Source organism: Artemia franciscana, chromosome 17 (genome assembly GCF_032884065.1).
Source record: "Artemia franciscana chromosome 17, ASM3288406v1, whole genome shotgun sequence".
NCBI classification, from domain to species: Eukaryota; Metazoa; Arthropoda; class Branchiopoda; order Anostraca; family Artemiidae; genus Artemia; species Artemia franciscana.
Genome location: NC_088879.1, coordinates 28,106,418 through 28,124,561, shown reverse-complemented (window position 1 = coordinate 28,124,561; position 18,144 = coordinate 28,106,418). Strand labels below are relative to the sequence as shown.

At 37.0% G+C, this 18,144-nt stretch overlaps 1 protein-coding gene across 2 annotated transcripts in view; it reads left to right on the top strand.

The window, feature by feature from the left end:
• LOC136038102 (caveolin-1-like) overlaps positions 1-18,144 on the top strand; it is a 28,741-nt gene that overhangs the window by 5,511 nt on the left and 5,086 nt on the right. For both annotated transcript variants that reach the window (XM_065721116.1, XM_065721117.1), the window contains exon 3: positions 3,517-3,675. In XM_065721116.1, the coding sequence (XP_065577188.1) occupies positions 3,517-3,675 (159 nt within the window). The remainder of the gene's footprint in view (positions 1-3,516; positions 3,676-18,144) is intronic.

Below are 18,144 nucleotides of genomic sequence, written 5' to 3'. Positions count from 1 at the left end.
TGTTATTTGATGTATCATAGGAATTTATTTCAGGACAGATTCTACATGATTCTTTAGAAGGATTTGAAATATGTCAATAGCTGTCTATATGTGTAAATAATCATTATTGCTATACTCAGGTGCTAAATAACTTAATAAGCTGTTAAAGTGGAGAATATCATTGAAAGAATATTCTGTCGAACCAAGGAGTCCAAGCTCAGTCTCGTGGGAATTTTTAGCAACCATGGCTTTTTGGGCCATTTTTGCAAGTAAATCTCCACCGACATTCGCGTACAACAACAGAAGGGAGTATGTCATGGCGCGTCGAGAACCGTATTGAGGCAATTATTTGAAACAAAAGAACACCCGTCCTATTTCCACGAATAATCGTAGGTAGATATTATTCTGACCTGAAGCTGAATTAGTATACACTTCATAGCGCAACATAATATTACAAAAAGCGAGGGTATTCGCAATTTTTTTCGTGGTGGCAAAAACTCCCCAAAAGATTTACAAAACATGCTTTTGCCTTCTTAATACAGTTCTATGGAATCTTCTGAAGGAAACACTACGCTGACAAAGGAGGGCTACAATTCAATTCCACAATCAACATTATTTTCGAATATAATTGTTTCTATGGGAGCCGGTGTTTACACCCTCGCCCACCTCGTAAAATGCCCCTCCCCCCTGGAAAATACCCCCTGAGACTGGCTGGTCTCCAATCACTTACGACGCAAAAAAAAATACTAGAACTCTCAATTTCTGACGTAATGAGCACCCTCTGAAGCTTCTTTCACCATGAAGTGGAGGTGCAGATGAAGAAGGGGTGGCCCTTCTCCTATACGAAAAAAAAATTCTCTGCAAGTCAAGAGTGATTGGAGACCAACCAGCCACGGGGGGGGGTATTTCTTAGGGGGATAAACACCTAGACCCTGTCTCTACCGCGACAATTGCGCCCCATCCGCCCTAATAATGGTCTCAAATAGTGGCCTAAATAATCTATTTATCACTTGTTTTTGATTGCTCGAATCGTTGCCTCTTCGCTAACGATAATTTCATTCTCAAATTGGTCAGTAATATCACAACAATGTAAAAAAAAATGAGAAGGGTTCGAGACGTATTTTTTTTTTATTAATTAAAATCGAGGATGTTCTTCATTAAGGATAGTTTACCTGAGGTGATTATACCGCTCCTTAATTTATTTTCGAAAAGGTTTTTCTTTTTATTATCATAAGTTTTACGGACATGGCAGCCCAAGCGCCATCGTTGTATGGTAAGCGGAAAAAACAAGAGTCCTTCAATAAACTCTAGTCCTTAATCTTTTCAGATGTAAGACTGCAACTTTCTTAGCAGTAGGGGGAAGCAAGTACAATGAGGTTGGTTAGGGAGGGTGGTGTGGTTTTTCATACAATATCTTCTAGACGCCTTCTTTTTACGATTTCCTTATTCTTGTGCGGTACATTTTTTTCTGATATTTCACACCTCTAATGTGCTCCAATATCCGTGATTGAACAGAGCTAGCCTCAGTTCCACCACTTAGAAAACAATAGAAAGAGCTCTTAGAAGGATAATTTACCTTCCGTTTTTAGGTGATTCCTGTTGTTTTCAAGCTCTAATACCATTCTTTGATTTATTTTCGAAAAGGGTTTTTTTTTTATTATCATTTAAGCTTGTTCGTTTTTTTTTTAATTTTTGCTCAGCTTTTGCCCACCATGCGTCGTTCTCAAGTTTAAATATATGAAAAACGTGTTAAACATAACACGTGTCAGTTTTACGGACATGGCAGCTCAAGCGCCGTCGTGGTGTGGTAAGCGGACAAAACAAGAGTCCTTCAATAAACTCTAGTCCTTAATCTTTTCAGATGTAAGACTGCAACTTTCTTAGTAGTGGGAGAGAGCAAAGTACACGGGGGTTGGTTAGGGAGGGGGTGTGCGGTTTTTCATACAATATCTTCTAGACGCCTTTTTTTACGAATTCCTTATTTTTGTGCGGTACATTTTTTCTAATATTTCCCACATCTAATTTGCTCCAATATCCATGGTTGAACAGAGCTAGCCTCCGTTCCACCACTTAGAAAACAATAGAAAGAGCTCGTAGAAAAGTCTTGTCATGTCGTAAATTCGTGAACATCTGGAAGAAGGGAGCAATCTCTATTGCAAAGCATGTGTTGTACTTCAAAACAAGAAAACTGGAACCATCACGAAATCTTTTTGTAAGCAATTAGACAAACAATAATAAACATACTACAAATGAAATTTTTATAATATAGCAAAAGAAGTTGTTAAAGATATGATCCGCAGTTACGTCAAAAGTTGGAAGGTAGGGGGAGGGGGACAAAGCAATCAATTATTTAATCAATTTGTTCAACCAATAAATTCACAACAACAAAAAACTTAAACGTAGACTCCCCCGTAAGGCTCTATGGCCAGGGAAGAAACAAAAATGAAACGAATATATTAAAGAAAACATTTTCAGCATAATACATTCACACCTTTAAGAGGCTTAAAACAAGCAAAAAAAATACAATGATTGCAAGACTCAAACTTTAAACAATTTTGAGAGGCTCAAAAAAAAAAAAAAATAATAAACGCCCTCAGGAAACACCAAAGCCAAAATTAGACAGAGGACAATCGCAGAGATGAGTAGTCTGTAGGGCTTCGGGAACATCACCATGGAGTTAACGACAAGTGAAAGTGCGCACGAAATAATGTAGTTACATTAAATCAAGTAATGGGCTAATTGGATTAGTTGTAGAACAATTCGCTTCCTGTGCAAGTCTCCTTGCTTTATCATATAACTTCGACAGTGGTTTCAAAAAAGAAGAAAAGGTTGACATCCATATTATAGGGCAGTAAGAAACATAAGACTGAATTAAGCAATGGAACAGAATTGTAAAATTCTTGGATGTTTAAGCTCCTGTTGTACCTCAAAATTTATATGTTCCGCTATTATTTTTATTTTGGTATACATTTTTTGGCGAAGCTACCAATTTTTGCCAAAAATGGCTGATAGTTATGCTTAATTTGGTACCTCCGGAAAAATAGCTATATCCTGCAGAATTGTTTGTTATTTGCCAAGTTGCAATGAGAGCGTGTTTGCTGAATTTAACACTTTCCTCAAAGAACGCTAAGACATTCTATAAAAACGCTGATTGGCAAAAATATGGTATTGAATTGAATCACAGCTTAGATACCAATACAGTTATGAAAACTCCTTATCTTGCCCATGAGGAGCTTTTGGTACAGAGCTCTGAACTTGGCGCCTCCTCCAAGCTTGCGCTCCGACGCGTACATCTTACTACAACACCATAGGCGGGAACGCAATTTTGTTTTGTTGCATATATACTAACCATTATATACTTCGATATCTGCCAGTTTCCTGTCTCCAGCCGCTAGCATCGCTATTGCGCACTGTGGCCCAAAAATATATCGGGTTTTCGTAACTGTATTGAAATCTAAGCTGTGGATTGAATTCTCATCTGATTCGTAGTGCCAAGCTCTGTACAATATACGAACTCATTTAAAATCTATTTTTTAGGAAGGCGAGGCGAAAAAAGATGAAGAAACAAAAGCAGAGAAGAAATCGAAGAAACCAAGGAGAGAAAGAGCTCAAAGAGAAAGGAGTGTTGTTGAAAACCTTACAGTTGGTCTGAATGTAATCGACCGAGATGATAAACATATCAATGAGACTGTAAACGTAAGTCCCTTTTCTAATAATTACTCCCCGCGTTGTTGCCAGATGAGACGTACTTTTCCATTCCCCATTTTCGTAATGTGGCTGCACAAGAAAATCCGCACGTTGCTCAAAATTGCACCTTTGGCGCATATTTGATTCTACGCCTGCGTTATCTTACACACTAGACGTCTGTTAACACGGATTTCTCATAGTCCGTGTAAGATTTGTATGTATACCACTGATCTGTAGTCATATGTATATAAAGTATCCACGTCGACTTCATTATGTCGAGCAGAAACGTCATTTCAGTTTTCCTTTGAGTAGAGAATGGATGGATACACCTTCATCCATTAAATGATTATTTTTTCTGTTTTGGCCTACGTTTTAATAGTTTTAAGCTTTAAGAAACCATCTTCCCTCCAAATAAATTCCATAATCTCGAAAAATTGTTGCTTGCAAATATTAACATACTCCAGCCAGGTACACAAAATTTTCCTTTGGTTGGTTGGGAGGGCTCGAATTACGTTTAAAAAACGAATAATTTTGAAAAATGTAAGAAATAGGATTTTTCCAATGTATTATCGAGTCACCTAAGCCAATTGGAAAGTTAGCGGTTGTCTTAAATAGAAAATGGCACGTATTTTTATGTAGTTTTCACACTGAGAAGGTGGGGTTTAACCGGGGCTTTACTAATTGGCACAATGGGGGAGACATCAGTAAATTGCACATTCCGCAGAACCTTCAAATTTGCCCAAATAAGTTTAGTTTAGATTTTGGAATGATGAGTGGTAGGCTGTAGTGTGGAATACTCACTTATTCCTAAATAGGATATTTATGGGTTCCGAAAATTGATTTTAAATAATCTGTGTAAACCCTTGGCCGCAAGTTTAAAAGGTTTAAAAATTGTTATCTTTCCATTATCAAGTCAGGTTTTTGTATCAAGATACAAATTAAGAAGATACTCGGCTTAATAGTAACCTCTAATTGGTATTTATGGTGAGTCCAAATATATAAAATCCATCAAATTCAAAGCTACCCATCAAAAGCTACGATTCTCGGTGAATTTGCTGGATTAATAAAAAGGGGTAGAATACCTTCTAAAATTGCACGTTGTAATGAAATTTCCACAACAAAATTTACCATACCATAAGACGGTCTTATAGTATTGTGAATTTGATCAATGAAGTAAAACCCTCTGAACAAAAATCCTGGATATGGCCCTGATAAAACCCTGAGAGGATTGAACCTCCAATCCACAAAAATGTAGAATCTTGCATTTTTATAGAGAATGAAGACCACAGATGCGTGTTTTTTAGCAGCCAAAAAGATTGTGCTTCGGCAAATTGACCTTTTCTGCCATTTTGAGGTGCAAAACTACAATTTAAACCCAAAGTGGGTAAGTTGCTATCGATTGAAATTTCTGAGATATCCAGCTGATTTAAAATTATTGAAAAACGATATGTTGAGTTCCCCAGCTTCAGTGACGTATTACCGCATAGTGGCCTCAAAAAGTATATGTTTATGCCCAAGTTTTCTAATTCCATTAGATGAATATCGAATAGGTTCTGGGGATATGAAAATTGCATCATCTTTTTTCATTTTGACACAACCTGAATAAGGATGCTGTGGAGTGATAGCTCCCCTGTTATTGCAGATTTTTTTTTTCTTTGTAACATAAAAGATTACATATGCTTGCCGGAACAAAACATAGAAAAGTAGGGGGTGTCATGTGAGTACCTTCAGGGAATTTGCTTTTTAATTTAATTCCAACTTATTCATCAAGCTAATCAAAAAAGGCTACGAGTCTTAGAAGTTTCACTTGGAAAAATCTCTTTTGAAAAGCTTTAACTTGTCCTGTTTCTTTAAGGATGGTTGTTGAAACACAAGGTTCATTAAATTGAAGTAGGAAGTATTTCCAAGAACTTTTGTTTAAAAAGTGGGGGGCTGAGGAAGGAGCAGCCCCCTAATTTACAGAATAATTTATATATTAAATTCTAATGTCGCTCTTTAATTTCATATAAGGATAACGTGCTTTTTCATTTAATTGATGACAGGTTTACTTTTTTGTGTTTATGAACGAGAATTTCCAGTTCAAGTTATATTTTCCCAGAGATTTTGTCTCGTGTATTTGACAAGCACTTGTATGTCTCAAATTTTGTTTCACATATATCGCTTTGGCAAGCACTTGTATGGGGGCTCTTCAGGTTATTTTGACAAATTCCGATGTCAGTACTCCTAAACATAAACAAGCCAGCAAAACAAGTGTGGCCGCAGAAGGTCCATCCAAGAGTTCGTGGGAAAAGAATCTAGAAATCTCTTAATGGGGCTTTTATGTCCCCTTTATTTTGGATGACAGGAGAACCAGTCAATTTGAGCAACAAGACGCTCAGTAGGGAGGCATGTGTCCAAGAGGGTAACCTAGGGGCATGGACCCCTCCCCCAAGCCAAAATTAAAGGTTTTTAATTTTCCAAAGAATCTTTTTAATTTGCCCGTTTTTGTGGAGTTAGAGTACCGACACATCTTCACTGATTAACATCGTGACTATGTTAAATAATAAGCAAGATTAATAGATTAGAACACTAGACAAACGGTGGACAATAAATACTAATGTTCAAGTTCCATGAAACAAAAATTAGTGTCGTAAACGTCTTAAAAGCCCGATCCAAAATCTTAAGCTGATATTATCTTTTCTTTTGGAAGAAAAACTTAAAAGGTACTGGCGCCGCTCGCCCATAAAATTCTAAAAAAGGTTTTTGACAAAATTGCTATCTAGTTTTCTGAACATGTCGCTTGCTGTAAAATTGTTGCTCTACGATCAGGCACGTACACAGAGATGAAGATTCTAGTCTATGTCTCCCCCATAAATATCTAAATATTTTTTTACTATTTCCTCTTAATTCCTATGTTTTTCATGTAATACACACATTCTGTTTTCTTAATCCCCACCCCCAGGTGAAAAAATTACGTATTTACCTTTTATGTTAACGACAAAATATGCATGCAAAATACGAAGTCCGTTGCGCTACCCTCAGGCTATCACACACCTGATGGTGCAAGCTAATTGCGGCGCAAGAGTGGAAAACTTGCTATATGGCAGTATGAAGAGGCTGGGGATGATGGGAGTGTGCCAAGCACATGGTTAAATTTGTGCTCTAAATGCACATCAGGGGGTGTAGACTGGATCGCCCTTAAGCTGAACTGACCAAGGAACGGTGAAATTTCAAAGGAAATTACAGAAATGACGAAATTAAAAGGAATTCAAATTTACGAAGCCCGATCCGTTAATGAATTCTTGAACTTTGCCTTGAATTTCCATAGACAAAAAATAAAAATATTTAAACACGAACCGAGGAGTCGTCCACTTCAAACAATCGCACACCAGATGGTGCAAGTCAAGCATGGCTCAAGTTTGTCACGTGCTGTGGGAGACTAGTTTTACGGTGGAACAAAACGCCCAGGCGTAATTGGAGTCGGCCAAGCACGGCGGGTTAAGTTGTTCTCCAAGATGTACACAAGTTGGGAGAGTGGGACATCGTCTAGTCGAACTAACCAGCCTAGGCAAAATTTCAAGGGAAACAATAAAAACTATGACAACAGATATAATGGAAATAATAGGAGAAAATATGCGCTGATTTTCGCGTGGATCATTGTAGAATTTCATGTTATTTCTTATCTATATTGCTTTTTAGTGTGCCTTCGTAACTTAGCATCATGTGCAAAATAATCCAATGCTCAATGTTAGAATTTATCCTAAAAATAAAAGAAGTTAAGTTGGAAATTTGGACTTTGTCAACGAAGAGAAATCTCTCTTAGTATAAGACACATTCAAAACCTTGAGAGGGCGTGGGTGCCAGGGATTTTGTAGATAAGTGTCTGAAAAACATTTTGTGTCCATATACAGTATTTTTTATACCCAAATAAATAATATATATGTCCAAATAAAGTATCTATCTAAAAATGTTCCGCATTTTAATGTATTTTTGCTTATTTTTCGGAAGGAACAGGGTGAGTGATTGCATGGCTATTGTAGGGAATTCACTCTTTTATCATCATCGATTTGTACATACAGGTATGGTTACAGAGGCTCCATATGCTGAGCCCATGCTTATACCCAGTTTTTTTTTTTGGGGGGGGGGGGCACTTAAAACACAAATAAAAGTGACTGAATAGGAATAATCACAACAATCCTTGGGAATACTGGGTAAAGGAGCACACCCCCCATGTATACTCACATGGTACGACTGACATGGATACAGTTCCATTCCATTTTATCTGTGTTTGCTTAATATAATTGCCTAGGGTCAGACGCAGTCGCCAGAATGCCTGGGAACTTGGTCTTGCACATTTATCTTTTCTAACTAATCATTTCCTTCCTCGTGAACAATTCTTGGAATATGGTTAAGCAAGCAATCTCCCACACCTGTCAGTACATCTTTTCTCGACGTAGGCCTGGGATCAGCATAGAGAATGAACATGCTATTGAATCTTAGGTCTGGCATGCTGTTTTAGAAAAGGCTGTGATAATAAACGCTTCGTCTATTTAGAGCTTGAATTTGGCCTGATATCTGGAAAGGAAGTGCTTAATAAATCGCCTGTCTCCCAAAATTAAAATGGAAGACACAATAACGATGCATCATTGTACTTTTAATAGTGCTAATAATTTAGCTTCAAAGACCAGACCTTCCATGTTCAGGGAAGGTTCATGGTGTTAAGATTTTAGCCAGGGAAATTTAATTTCCGAATTTGTGAAACTATTCATTTATTTATTTAATTTCTATGGTTCCATTGCTACTAAAGCCTCGCGAAACTAAGACCGCGCAACTCATCCCATTCAATTGAACACCCGTGTAACTGAACCCGTTTACAATTGAGCCTGATTTAATTGAACCCTCGTGCAACTCAATTCCCGCACTCGGTTTTCAGCATTCTACAAATATGAGACAATATCATGGGAAAAAAATACAAGCTAGAATCTTTGGATATTCTACCTTGTTGTAATTGTTCGTTTTTTAGTCATGAAGTAATGAGAATTGGCATACTAACATTGTCTGGTGTGAAAAAGCGGTCCAAATAGGTTGGGAAAATTTCTTGCCTCCTCCCAACATCCTTAATGTTTTTCCTAAATCGCCAGCTAAATGAAAGTAGAGACCTAACAACCGGAAAAAACTGTCAAAAGAAAGATTGACAGTTTGACAAGGGCAAGTGAATATCAATCATGTCATTAATATTTGTAAACGTTCTGACCTGGGTTAAATATTCTTTATTTGAATCAACATGTATGCATCGATTATTAAATTAATTAGCCGGCTTGCTGGTTGATTTGAATTGAAATTCATGCGTGGTCACACAAATTGAAAGGTCAACAGAAGATATTGCTATTTATACTGGTTTTTAGTAACCTTAGTTTTTTCTGCTTTGTATAGTTCAGGGCCACCAATTCACAAGGCAAAAAGAAAGAATAAAAAAAGTCAGTACAATTAAATCTAAAAAAAATTCCAATTTTTTCTTCATTTTTCAATCAGAGTATGGGAGCATTTTATTTCCTCCAGGAGGGGGGAATATGTCGGACACCACTTATTCTAAAATTAACTTCACCGGAGAAAAAAGAGAACAGGTTGGCGGTAGAAAAAAAAAATGGAGACAAAGACCCTGGTGGCGATAATAACATTACTTCAAAGGAAAAATAACCGTTAAGAAATGTAATTTTTTCAAGTATTGTAGTCTCATGTTTTGGGACTCAAGTAATATCGAGGGGTTGCCGACACTCAGAAATCACGTCTACCAGCTGGTGCGTTCCAAGCATGATGGATCTGCACCAAGCATTTCAAAGACTGCGACAAGTGACGGCGCTTTGCATGACTCGTGGTGCTCCGACATGTACGTTAGGTGGAGAAAGGCGGTGGACCCCTCGGGTAATATGATTTGGAAATTTCAAAGTGGAAGTGCTGCCCTCAAAGGATATTAACATACAATATTAAAACAAGCCCAAAGACAGATAACTGCAACGACGAAAATATTTCAGACTGGGAAGTTAATGTCGATCATCCCAGTCTCCTGCTTAATTAAGAAATCACCATAAATAGAACTAATTATTTAGTAGTTGTTCATGCAAATAAAATACCTCGTACAGAATATCAATTAGCCTAACTATAGACCTTCGAATACCCTAAAAGTACAGAATAAATTTGAACTAATTATCTATGGAAGCACTATACAGTAAGACAGCAACATGAATAGCTACCACTTTTTGTGGTAACTAGAGCTACGAATACGGATTTAATACCATAAAGGTAGATGATCTTTTTATGGACCACTTAAAAGCTGAATTCACATGATCAACCTTATAAGTGTGTTTTTTTTTGCATTTTATGGTCGAAGATCTTGATTGACTTAAATTTCTTCCTACTCGAACACACATAAAAACAAAAAACTCGACATATTTTTCATATACACCACAATGCAAAAATGCTGCTTTTTTAGTGTTCTCTATTGTTAGCTACAGCCTGGGGCAATTTGGCGTCTGAGTCAGTAAAATATCAATAAAATTATATAAACTTTACATAATCGGAACATTTTTCATAAGTTCGCTGATTTTTGCAAAATTTTACAAAACTTTTGTGACTTCCCAAAAATTGCTCCATTCCAACTATAAGTAATCTCAATCTAGGAACTAAACTCAGCTCTGTTATTTGTTGAACCTTGAGCAGAAATCCACTACTCTTTAACATTTTAATTTCTAAATTATAGGCAAGCCCGTATCCAGGAGGAGTAGGGCTAGAGGGTTCGATCCCCCCAAGTTTTTCGCCCGGCTCGCAGAAACGTAAGAAACATGCATAGAATAAAAAAAAAATTATTTGCTTTTTAAAGTTTTTTATGACCCCCCCCCCCTCAAAAAATTGTGGGATAAGGTCTTGATTAGGTCTCACAACCTGTCAATTACAACGATATAAAACAGGTCAATAACTTTATCCATTTAGAGATTGACTGTCTTTTCATTATAAGAATATATAGACCCGTTGGGCATGCTCATAAAGGAATACAGACTATTGTATAGACGTAATGTAGAATAATGTCATAATTTCGAAGAGCAATAATATGTTATGGAATTTTATTATTGCTGCAATATTGAAGCTAATTTTAAATAATTTTTGATAATAAAATAATTTTGATATCATCCGTTCGTACCCTTTGAGGGTATACAGAATTTATGACTAGATTGGAGCTAGAAAGTCAAGTAGCAACGAAAGGGGTATAACTCGTATCCTTCATGCTAACGTGTGACAAACAAGAAAAAAATAAATGAATAATACAATCAAATAGCCGAGATAAACAAGGCTATTGTCAGCCAGTGGACAGAAAAGAAGCGAAAAATTACATAAGTAGATATTTCGGCAAGGACCTCTGCCAAGCCGTCTGCAGCACTAAAAAAGAAGAAAAACCTTTCCCGGCTATTTAATTTGATTTTTTTTTATCACACGTCAGTTATATCCACTGTGGTCTTCGAATTTATTTACGTTGAGCTAGAGATCCTGTATTGGGCCGTAAACTGTTATTAAAACTAATTGAATTAAAAACTAAATGAACACAAGAGTTCGTAAAGAAGTTACAACTCCTGCAAACTTATTTATTTTCAGTCGATTTGAATTGGCCTCATTTGTGTTGGGGTAAGTTTTACAAGCGATATAATCAAGATTTCACTCCTGACCCTCCAAAAACATTGGGGCTAAAAATGTAAAATAAATAAATAACTAGATAATTTCTAGCATCATGCTGTTTGGACATAATAAACCTTTATTGTAAATGATGTAAAGATCAATTAGTAGCCCATCATCTGCGGAAGGTTATAGTGAGGATTAAATATCATTTTGGCAGTTTGTTCTCATTCTGTTTTTATTTTCAGTTTTTAATTTGAAATTTAAACCCAGTTTGAAAATAATTAAATGTTTTAAGATTGTCAAAATTGTCTGATTCGTTCAAAGTACGGTCAAGACATTTTTTAATTTTCGTCGCTGATGGCTGCCTTAATACTTATTTTTATCGTCACTTTCCTTTTATAGAACTTGTTGTTTTTTTCCCAAGGGTATGCGAATGAGAAAGATGATATTGTAGTTAGTTTATGGCTTTTAATCAAATGGACAGGAAGAGGATACATCCCTCCTATTGTTGCATTACGGTCAAATAACTTTAACAAAGAGAAGAAAATAGGGATTGGTTTTATATTGTTGCGAGGGGCTGTGCCCTTTAAAAATTGTGTACACTAATTGGTTCGCGCCACGCTTGGTGTTTTGAGAGGAAGTGCGACGGGGCACGAATGTTACACCATTCACTTAGAATGGTGTAACAAGTTGTGCTCTATGACATTCACCAGGTGGCGGAGAGTGGACAACCCTTTGTTTTATTCTCTCATCAAAGGATCAGAATACTGTAGACAAATAACGGTGTTTTAAGCGATATCCATGTGAATTTCCTGCAAGGGCCGAACAGTCTATATAGCCGATTAGCTTATATGTTAATAAATCTTTTAGTCGACACCTGTGCCAGAATAACTAGTCAAAGTCAGGGCTGCCATTTATTTGTATTCTTCTCAGTATGTTGGTATTTTAGTCCTCTGTTTGGGAAAACGGTATTTATTATCCTCAAACTTATCCTTTATGTTTTACGAATGAAGATTGCCAGACAATGCTTTTCGTCCACTCGTCTATACAAACGAAAAGTAAGATATCCTCGAATGAGATAAGAGAGGATATAAGAAAGGATTCAAAGGAAATCGGAACCTGATGGGAGGGGTAAAAAGTAAAACTCTGATTATATTGGGCTATAGGAGGAGCGTGTGCCACTATGTAGATCCTTTTTTCAAACAATGGAATATTTTGAAGATGAACATTTGGATATTGTCAAATTCTCGGTGACTGCCCTGGTCAGAGGTAGTTAGGCTCATTCATCCCAGGGGATATCTAAGCCATCGGGCTCCTCAATGCAAAGTTGCGTAAATGTTGCGTTTCCTCTTTTCTTTTATGAGGCGAGATTTGGGCTTATTACTTCTATCTTCAGTTAAAAAATTTTACTATCTTTATTCTCTATACTTAGGAAAAGATAGAACAAAATCCAAATATACCTTTTTTGATGGAAACTTGTATTCTGATAAAAGAAGATCAGAATGAAAATTTCGTGACAACCTTATCTAATGAAAAATTATGAACACACTGGATTATTCACAAACATTGCGTTCAATTTAGCAAAGACGGGAAGCAAATAGAATAGCCTACTTAATAACATGATAAAAGGTTTCCATTTAAAGCTTTCACATTACTTGATGAGCGTTCAGACATTAAATTATCTCCCTTCATTTAAAACAAGTGCTATGTCCCCAAGATGAACATATTTTCTAGACATCTGTCACGGCATATTGAATTACGTGGTGGTTGATATCTAAAACCTATGTAAAAGGAACCCTTGTTGGAATTCTTCAAGACCATTTAATGCCAGAGTTCATCATCAGCAGAAAAAGACCACACAAAACACGTTTGTTATGGCAATAAAGATGCTTTTTTGGGAATAAGAAGCTTCAGCTTTTATTGCCTGTCACTCATGTCTCTTATCAGCATCTTAGGGAATGAATGTTTTGCTTGTAATTTTTGGCTTCGGATATAGTAATGTGGAAATCTCACACAAGTGGGACTTCCCCCAAAACATTTTTGATAATCAGATACTTACGCCGAGATGGTGGGGCATTCTCGTCGCAAATCTTTGAATATTTACTATTATCCAATCTGCCAAGAATCTTGAGAATGTGTATATGATTTGAACGTAGAGCACGTTCAAACCATGAAAAATTTGATATTTTGGCCCTCTCTTGAAATGCTTATTCTTCCTGGCCTCAAGATTTAGGACGTGAACATCTCTGGGCAAAGTCAGACTATTTTTTAGGTAGCATGTAACTTCAAAATACATTATGTACCAAAAATCGGTTGTCAGGTACTACGATTTTTTTGGAAGGTACTAGCAAAAACGTCATTCTAAGTGCACCCAAGAAGAAAAAATTTGGGAAAGGGGTAATTCTGAAGGAAACTGTATTTTTTAGTCTCTTTTCTTTATCCTTTTTATTGCGTATCTTAATCATTTATGGATCCATTCAGAGAGGGGTAAGGTAAGTAATACGTGTTTACGGTAGAAGTATCGCCTATAAGGGTTTTTGACTTATTTCTTGCCCCTAAAATGCCACAATAGTTATAGTTTTTTGCAAGAGTGCCATCAGGAAACATTCGGTGGGGGGGGGAGTAGTGCCGTTATTTGTTTTTACCAAGGTTTAAAGGGAAGTCTTATTTCTGTTTTGATGTAATTTTTACTAACTTCTTCCCCCAGGCTCCCAGCTGGAGCTTATGGTTTGTCATGCAATAAATAATATAGTTCAATCATTGAAAAGGAACAAAATTCACAGTTAAGTGTGCGTTTCTTATCTTATAAAGCCATTTACAAAACAAACAAAAGAGAGGGGTGTATTTAAAGGAAAATTCCTACCTTCATGTGTCTAAACCTTTTAGAATAAAATCACCTTTTGCAATAAGATATCTAGAAGAGGTTGATCTAAGGATTCCTAGTAGCAGTTATATGCGTATTCCCCCCGTGTAATGTCCCGTGGGATATTTGCCCCTGGAAAATTCTGAACCGGGTGGGAAAAGTGTCAACACTTTTCTGGCCCTTTTTTAGACTGTATTTTGAGGAGAAACAATTTGTTTTATTTTCCTTCTGCACTAGAGTCCTCTTAGCCCAAGATTTCATCTGAGTTTCAGGCTAATTGAAAAATTTCGGTCCTTTTTTGTGCCCCTCCTTTTTTAAGGGAGGGACCAATTTTAAAAGGACCAATCCGTTGAATTTTTTTTTGTACATCAGTCCCCTTGGTCCAAGGACTTACAGCTCTAAGTTTCGAGTTGATCAAGAGAAAAGTTTTTGTATCTAGTTTCCGGGTCCCTAACCCCTCTCCCTTGACATAGCAAAATGTTGATAGTCTTTCTAACCAAAAAAAATAATCCCTCAAAGTTTTACGCCACTGGACTCCCAAGATCAAACATACCCCCTTTTTCCACTATAAAATCTATCTGTAAAGAATTGACAGCTGCATAATTTACTGCCCTATCTCAGGGGCCCTGGCGGTCAAACATACACACATGTTTGAACATATTAAAGGGTTGTATATGAATAGGAAAAGAGAAATATTACCATTTAAAATCGCCTGAAAAATTTTTTGCCAATCCTCCCCAAGAAATTTCCTGCCGAGGCTCATGATGCCCCGTCTTGCCTTTTCTGCCGGTAGAGCTCTGAATGTAATATTTTATGCTACATAGAAAAATTTGTCGTAAAAGAAGGAGTACTCTTACCCCCTCCCCTTGCATCGTCTATAATAAAGCCGTAGACCAGAAATATTCTCGGAAACAAAGGGATTAGATATCAATTTCTACCTTCCCCAAAACTCGTTGTATATTTACCTTAAATTCCAATGTATTTACAAAATACAAAAACACTGGTAGAATTTACCCCCCCCCCAAGAGACATCCTGGCGGGCTCTTGCCTTTTCCATCTCTGGGCCGTTAGACCTGCAAAAGTAATATTTTTCTGCTACATAAAAAAAAATTGTCATAATAGAGTAAGCATTATTACACTCCTTCCATGACCAATTATAAAGATATTGACAAGATGTCAGAGGACACATGTCCTCTGAAATCAAGAGGGATCAGATATCAATTTCTACCTCACTTTCATAGAACTCATTCAATATTTATCTGAAGGCTCAGTGAGAGTTAAGATGTTTTGACATTATAATGTACTCTTTGAGAATTCTGTCCCCCTCCAACCTGCAGAATGATCCACATCCTCCCCTTCACAATAGCTGATTTGCGAACATATCATTGTATATAATTTAATGAAATATAAATCAAATTAGTTTAGTTAAATGAAGCTTTAAAATAAATGTTTTTTTTTTCTACGACAAGAAATTAGGCATCACCCGCAGCACCTTTATTCAGACTCAGTCTAAATGAAGGGAAATATGATGTAAATTTTCGTCTTATCATTGCTGGTGTACGCTTTTCCTCATTCTTTTTATTTGTCTAAATTTCCCTTTGACTGAAAAAAAAACTTTCGCATGCTGAATATGGTCTGTGTTGTGCAGGTACCGATCTCCTGATTCACTGCTTTCGGCCGAGAAAGAAATGCGTGGTTGGGGGGCAAATCATCCGATAATTATCTTGTTTTTTCCGCGATTTCTGCAGGCACCCATTTAAAGCAGAGTCGACTCTGGACAAGCTTATCGAGTCCATGGGACCCATTATGGGGGGCAAGGCGAGCTCCAGCCCCCCTCTGGCTGAATGACACTACCTTATATTTGCTTTGAGATTTTTATTATACTGCATTGGAAGCGCCAATTAGACCAGGTAAGCGTCCCCTTCAATTCAGCTTATGGGCACCCATGACCGAGTCACACCATTGACCCCCGTTTCAAACCAAATAACCAGCGACTCCAGGACTCGAACCACTGACCTCAGGATTTCAAGCTTGTGGCCCTAATGAATCTGCTAGGACGGAGTTTCCCTTTGGCTGCTCAGTTTTAGTTGTGGGGATAATTTCTAGGGGGTTATCGTGGGGATTTTCCGCGGAGGGAATTAGCCTAACCTCCTCCCCCAGTTGCGGTTCATCCTTACCACTAGTAAATAAATTTCTCCTTAAAATTGAGAGTGTACATTGGGTAAGTTTGTAGTCAATTTGAAAAGTTAGTCACTCCAGTTTTTCGTCAGTGCTAGACAGTTTCTACGCACCTGAATCCAATGTACTTAACTGTCAATTTTAATGTCAAGTTTTAACTAAAAAATAAACATTTCTCTACATTAAAATATGTCTTAGTTGCACATCTCCCAACGAATTTACATATGAATTTGATTCGCATTTTTCGTGGAAACCCCTTCGTAAACACGTCATTAGTATTCACACTAGGGGCTACATAGATAAGGCTGTTTGATTTTAGATTGATGGATGAGATACGGATAAAACCCTAGTTTGACATGTGATTAACATGAAAAATAGTCTGAACTAGAATGGAAGCGGTGAACATTTGTTAAAGGGTGTTCAAAGTTCCTTATCTTAATTTATTCTATCCTTATCTGAACTAAAACTCATTTACATGTCTGTAAGAGATGGCCTTCATCTATTCTTTTTTATTTATTTGGGTAGTAGTTAAGTCAGCCTAGTTTAACCTTGAACTGTGGAAATAAACATCGAGATAAAATATTGACTATCACTACAGGGCATCGGAACTAGTAAAACTTGGTTTGAACATATTAAATCCTGTTTGCACAGTGAAATATAGAACCCTTATCAGAATTAAATAAAAAAAAAGTTTTTTCAACTGAAAGTAAGAAGCAACATTAAAGCTTAAAGCGTACAGAAATTCCTACGCATATGAGGGGGTTGCACCTTCCTCGACATCTCGCTCTTTGCGCTACAGTTTTTTAGTACTTCTTATTGTTCTTACTAAAAGAATATAGTGTTTCAGGAGTCATTCTTAAAGAATTGGGACAGAATTTAAACTTAATGTAAAGAGCGAGGTGTTGCAGAGGAGCAACCCCCCTCATATACGTAATAATTTCTGTTCAGTTTTAATTTTGCTCCTTACTTTCATTTTAAAAAAAATTGTTGTTTTTTTATTGAATTTCTGATCGTTTTTTAATAACGCCAGGAAATCTGGCTACACCTCAACGGAAAAATCTCCTTCTGACCGATCTATGCTCTAGACCAGGGGTTCTCAAATTTCGGGACGCGTACCCCTTGGGGGTACACACCAGCCAAGAAAAAAATAAAGCTAAACTTTAACTCTAGGAATGGCAATTTTATTTATATTTTTGCTATAGTTTACTTAGTACCAGTAACTGAGAAGGGGTACCTAAAATGTTTTCTGGGTAAAAAGGGGTACAGTGTCTAAATAAGTTTGACAACTACTGCTCGAGACAATTCGTTCCTGGTTAAAGCTTACCCTTAACATCTCCACACGTAAAATTGGATCGACAAAGAGAAAGTGAGACATAAAAAGAATCTCGTATATAAATTCTGGTAAATTTCGCCAACGTATTGTTTCCCCTAAAAACTTCCCTCCCCACGACAAATTGTCCTCGTGAAAAATCAGCCCTGTAGAAAATTCACCCCCTTCACCCGAAAAATGTATGCATACTTCCGAATCAAGGGCACAGAGATACTCAGGAGTAGAGATACTCAAAAATCATCCTGCCTGCATAGATACCGCGTATTGATCTTATAATGGCCTTATAATTGCGAAAAGAAATTTATGGCGATTTCACGAAAAAAAGCCTGAGACCCCTCGAAAATGGCGTCAGGTCAAAATGAAAGTTGTACCATTGGAGTCAGCATGGTCGAAAACCTTTAAAAGGAATATTACAGTTCCCCTCCCTGAACAACAAGGAATATCACTTTTTTGCATGGGTTGT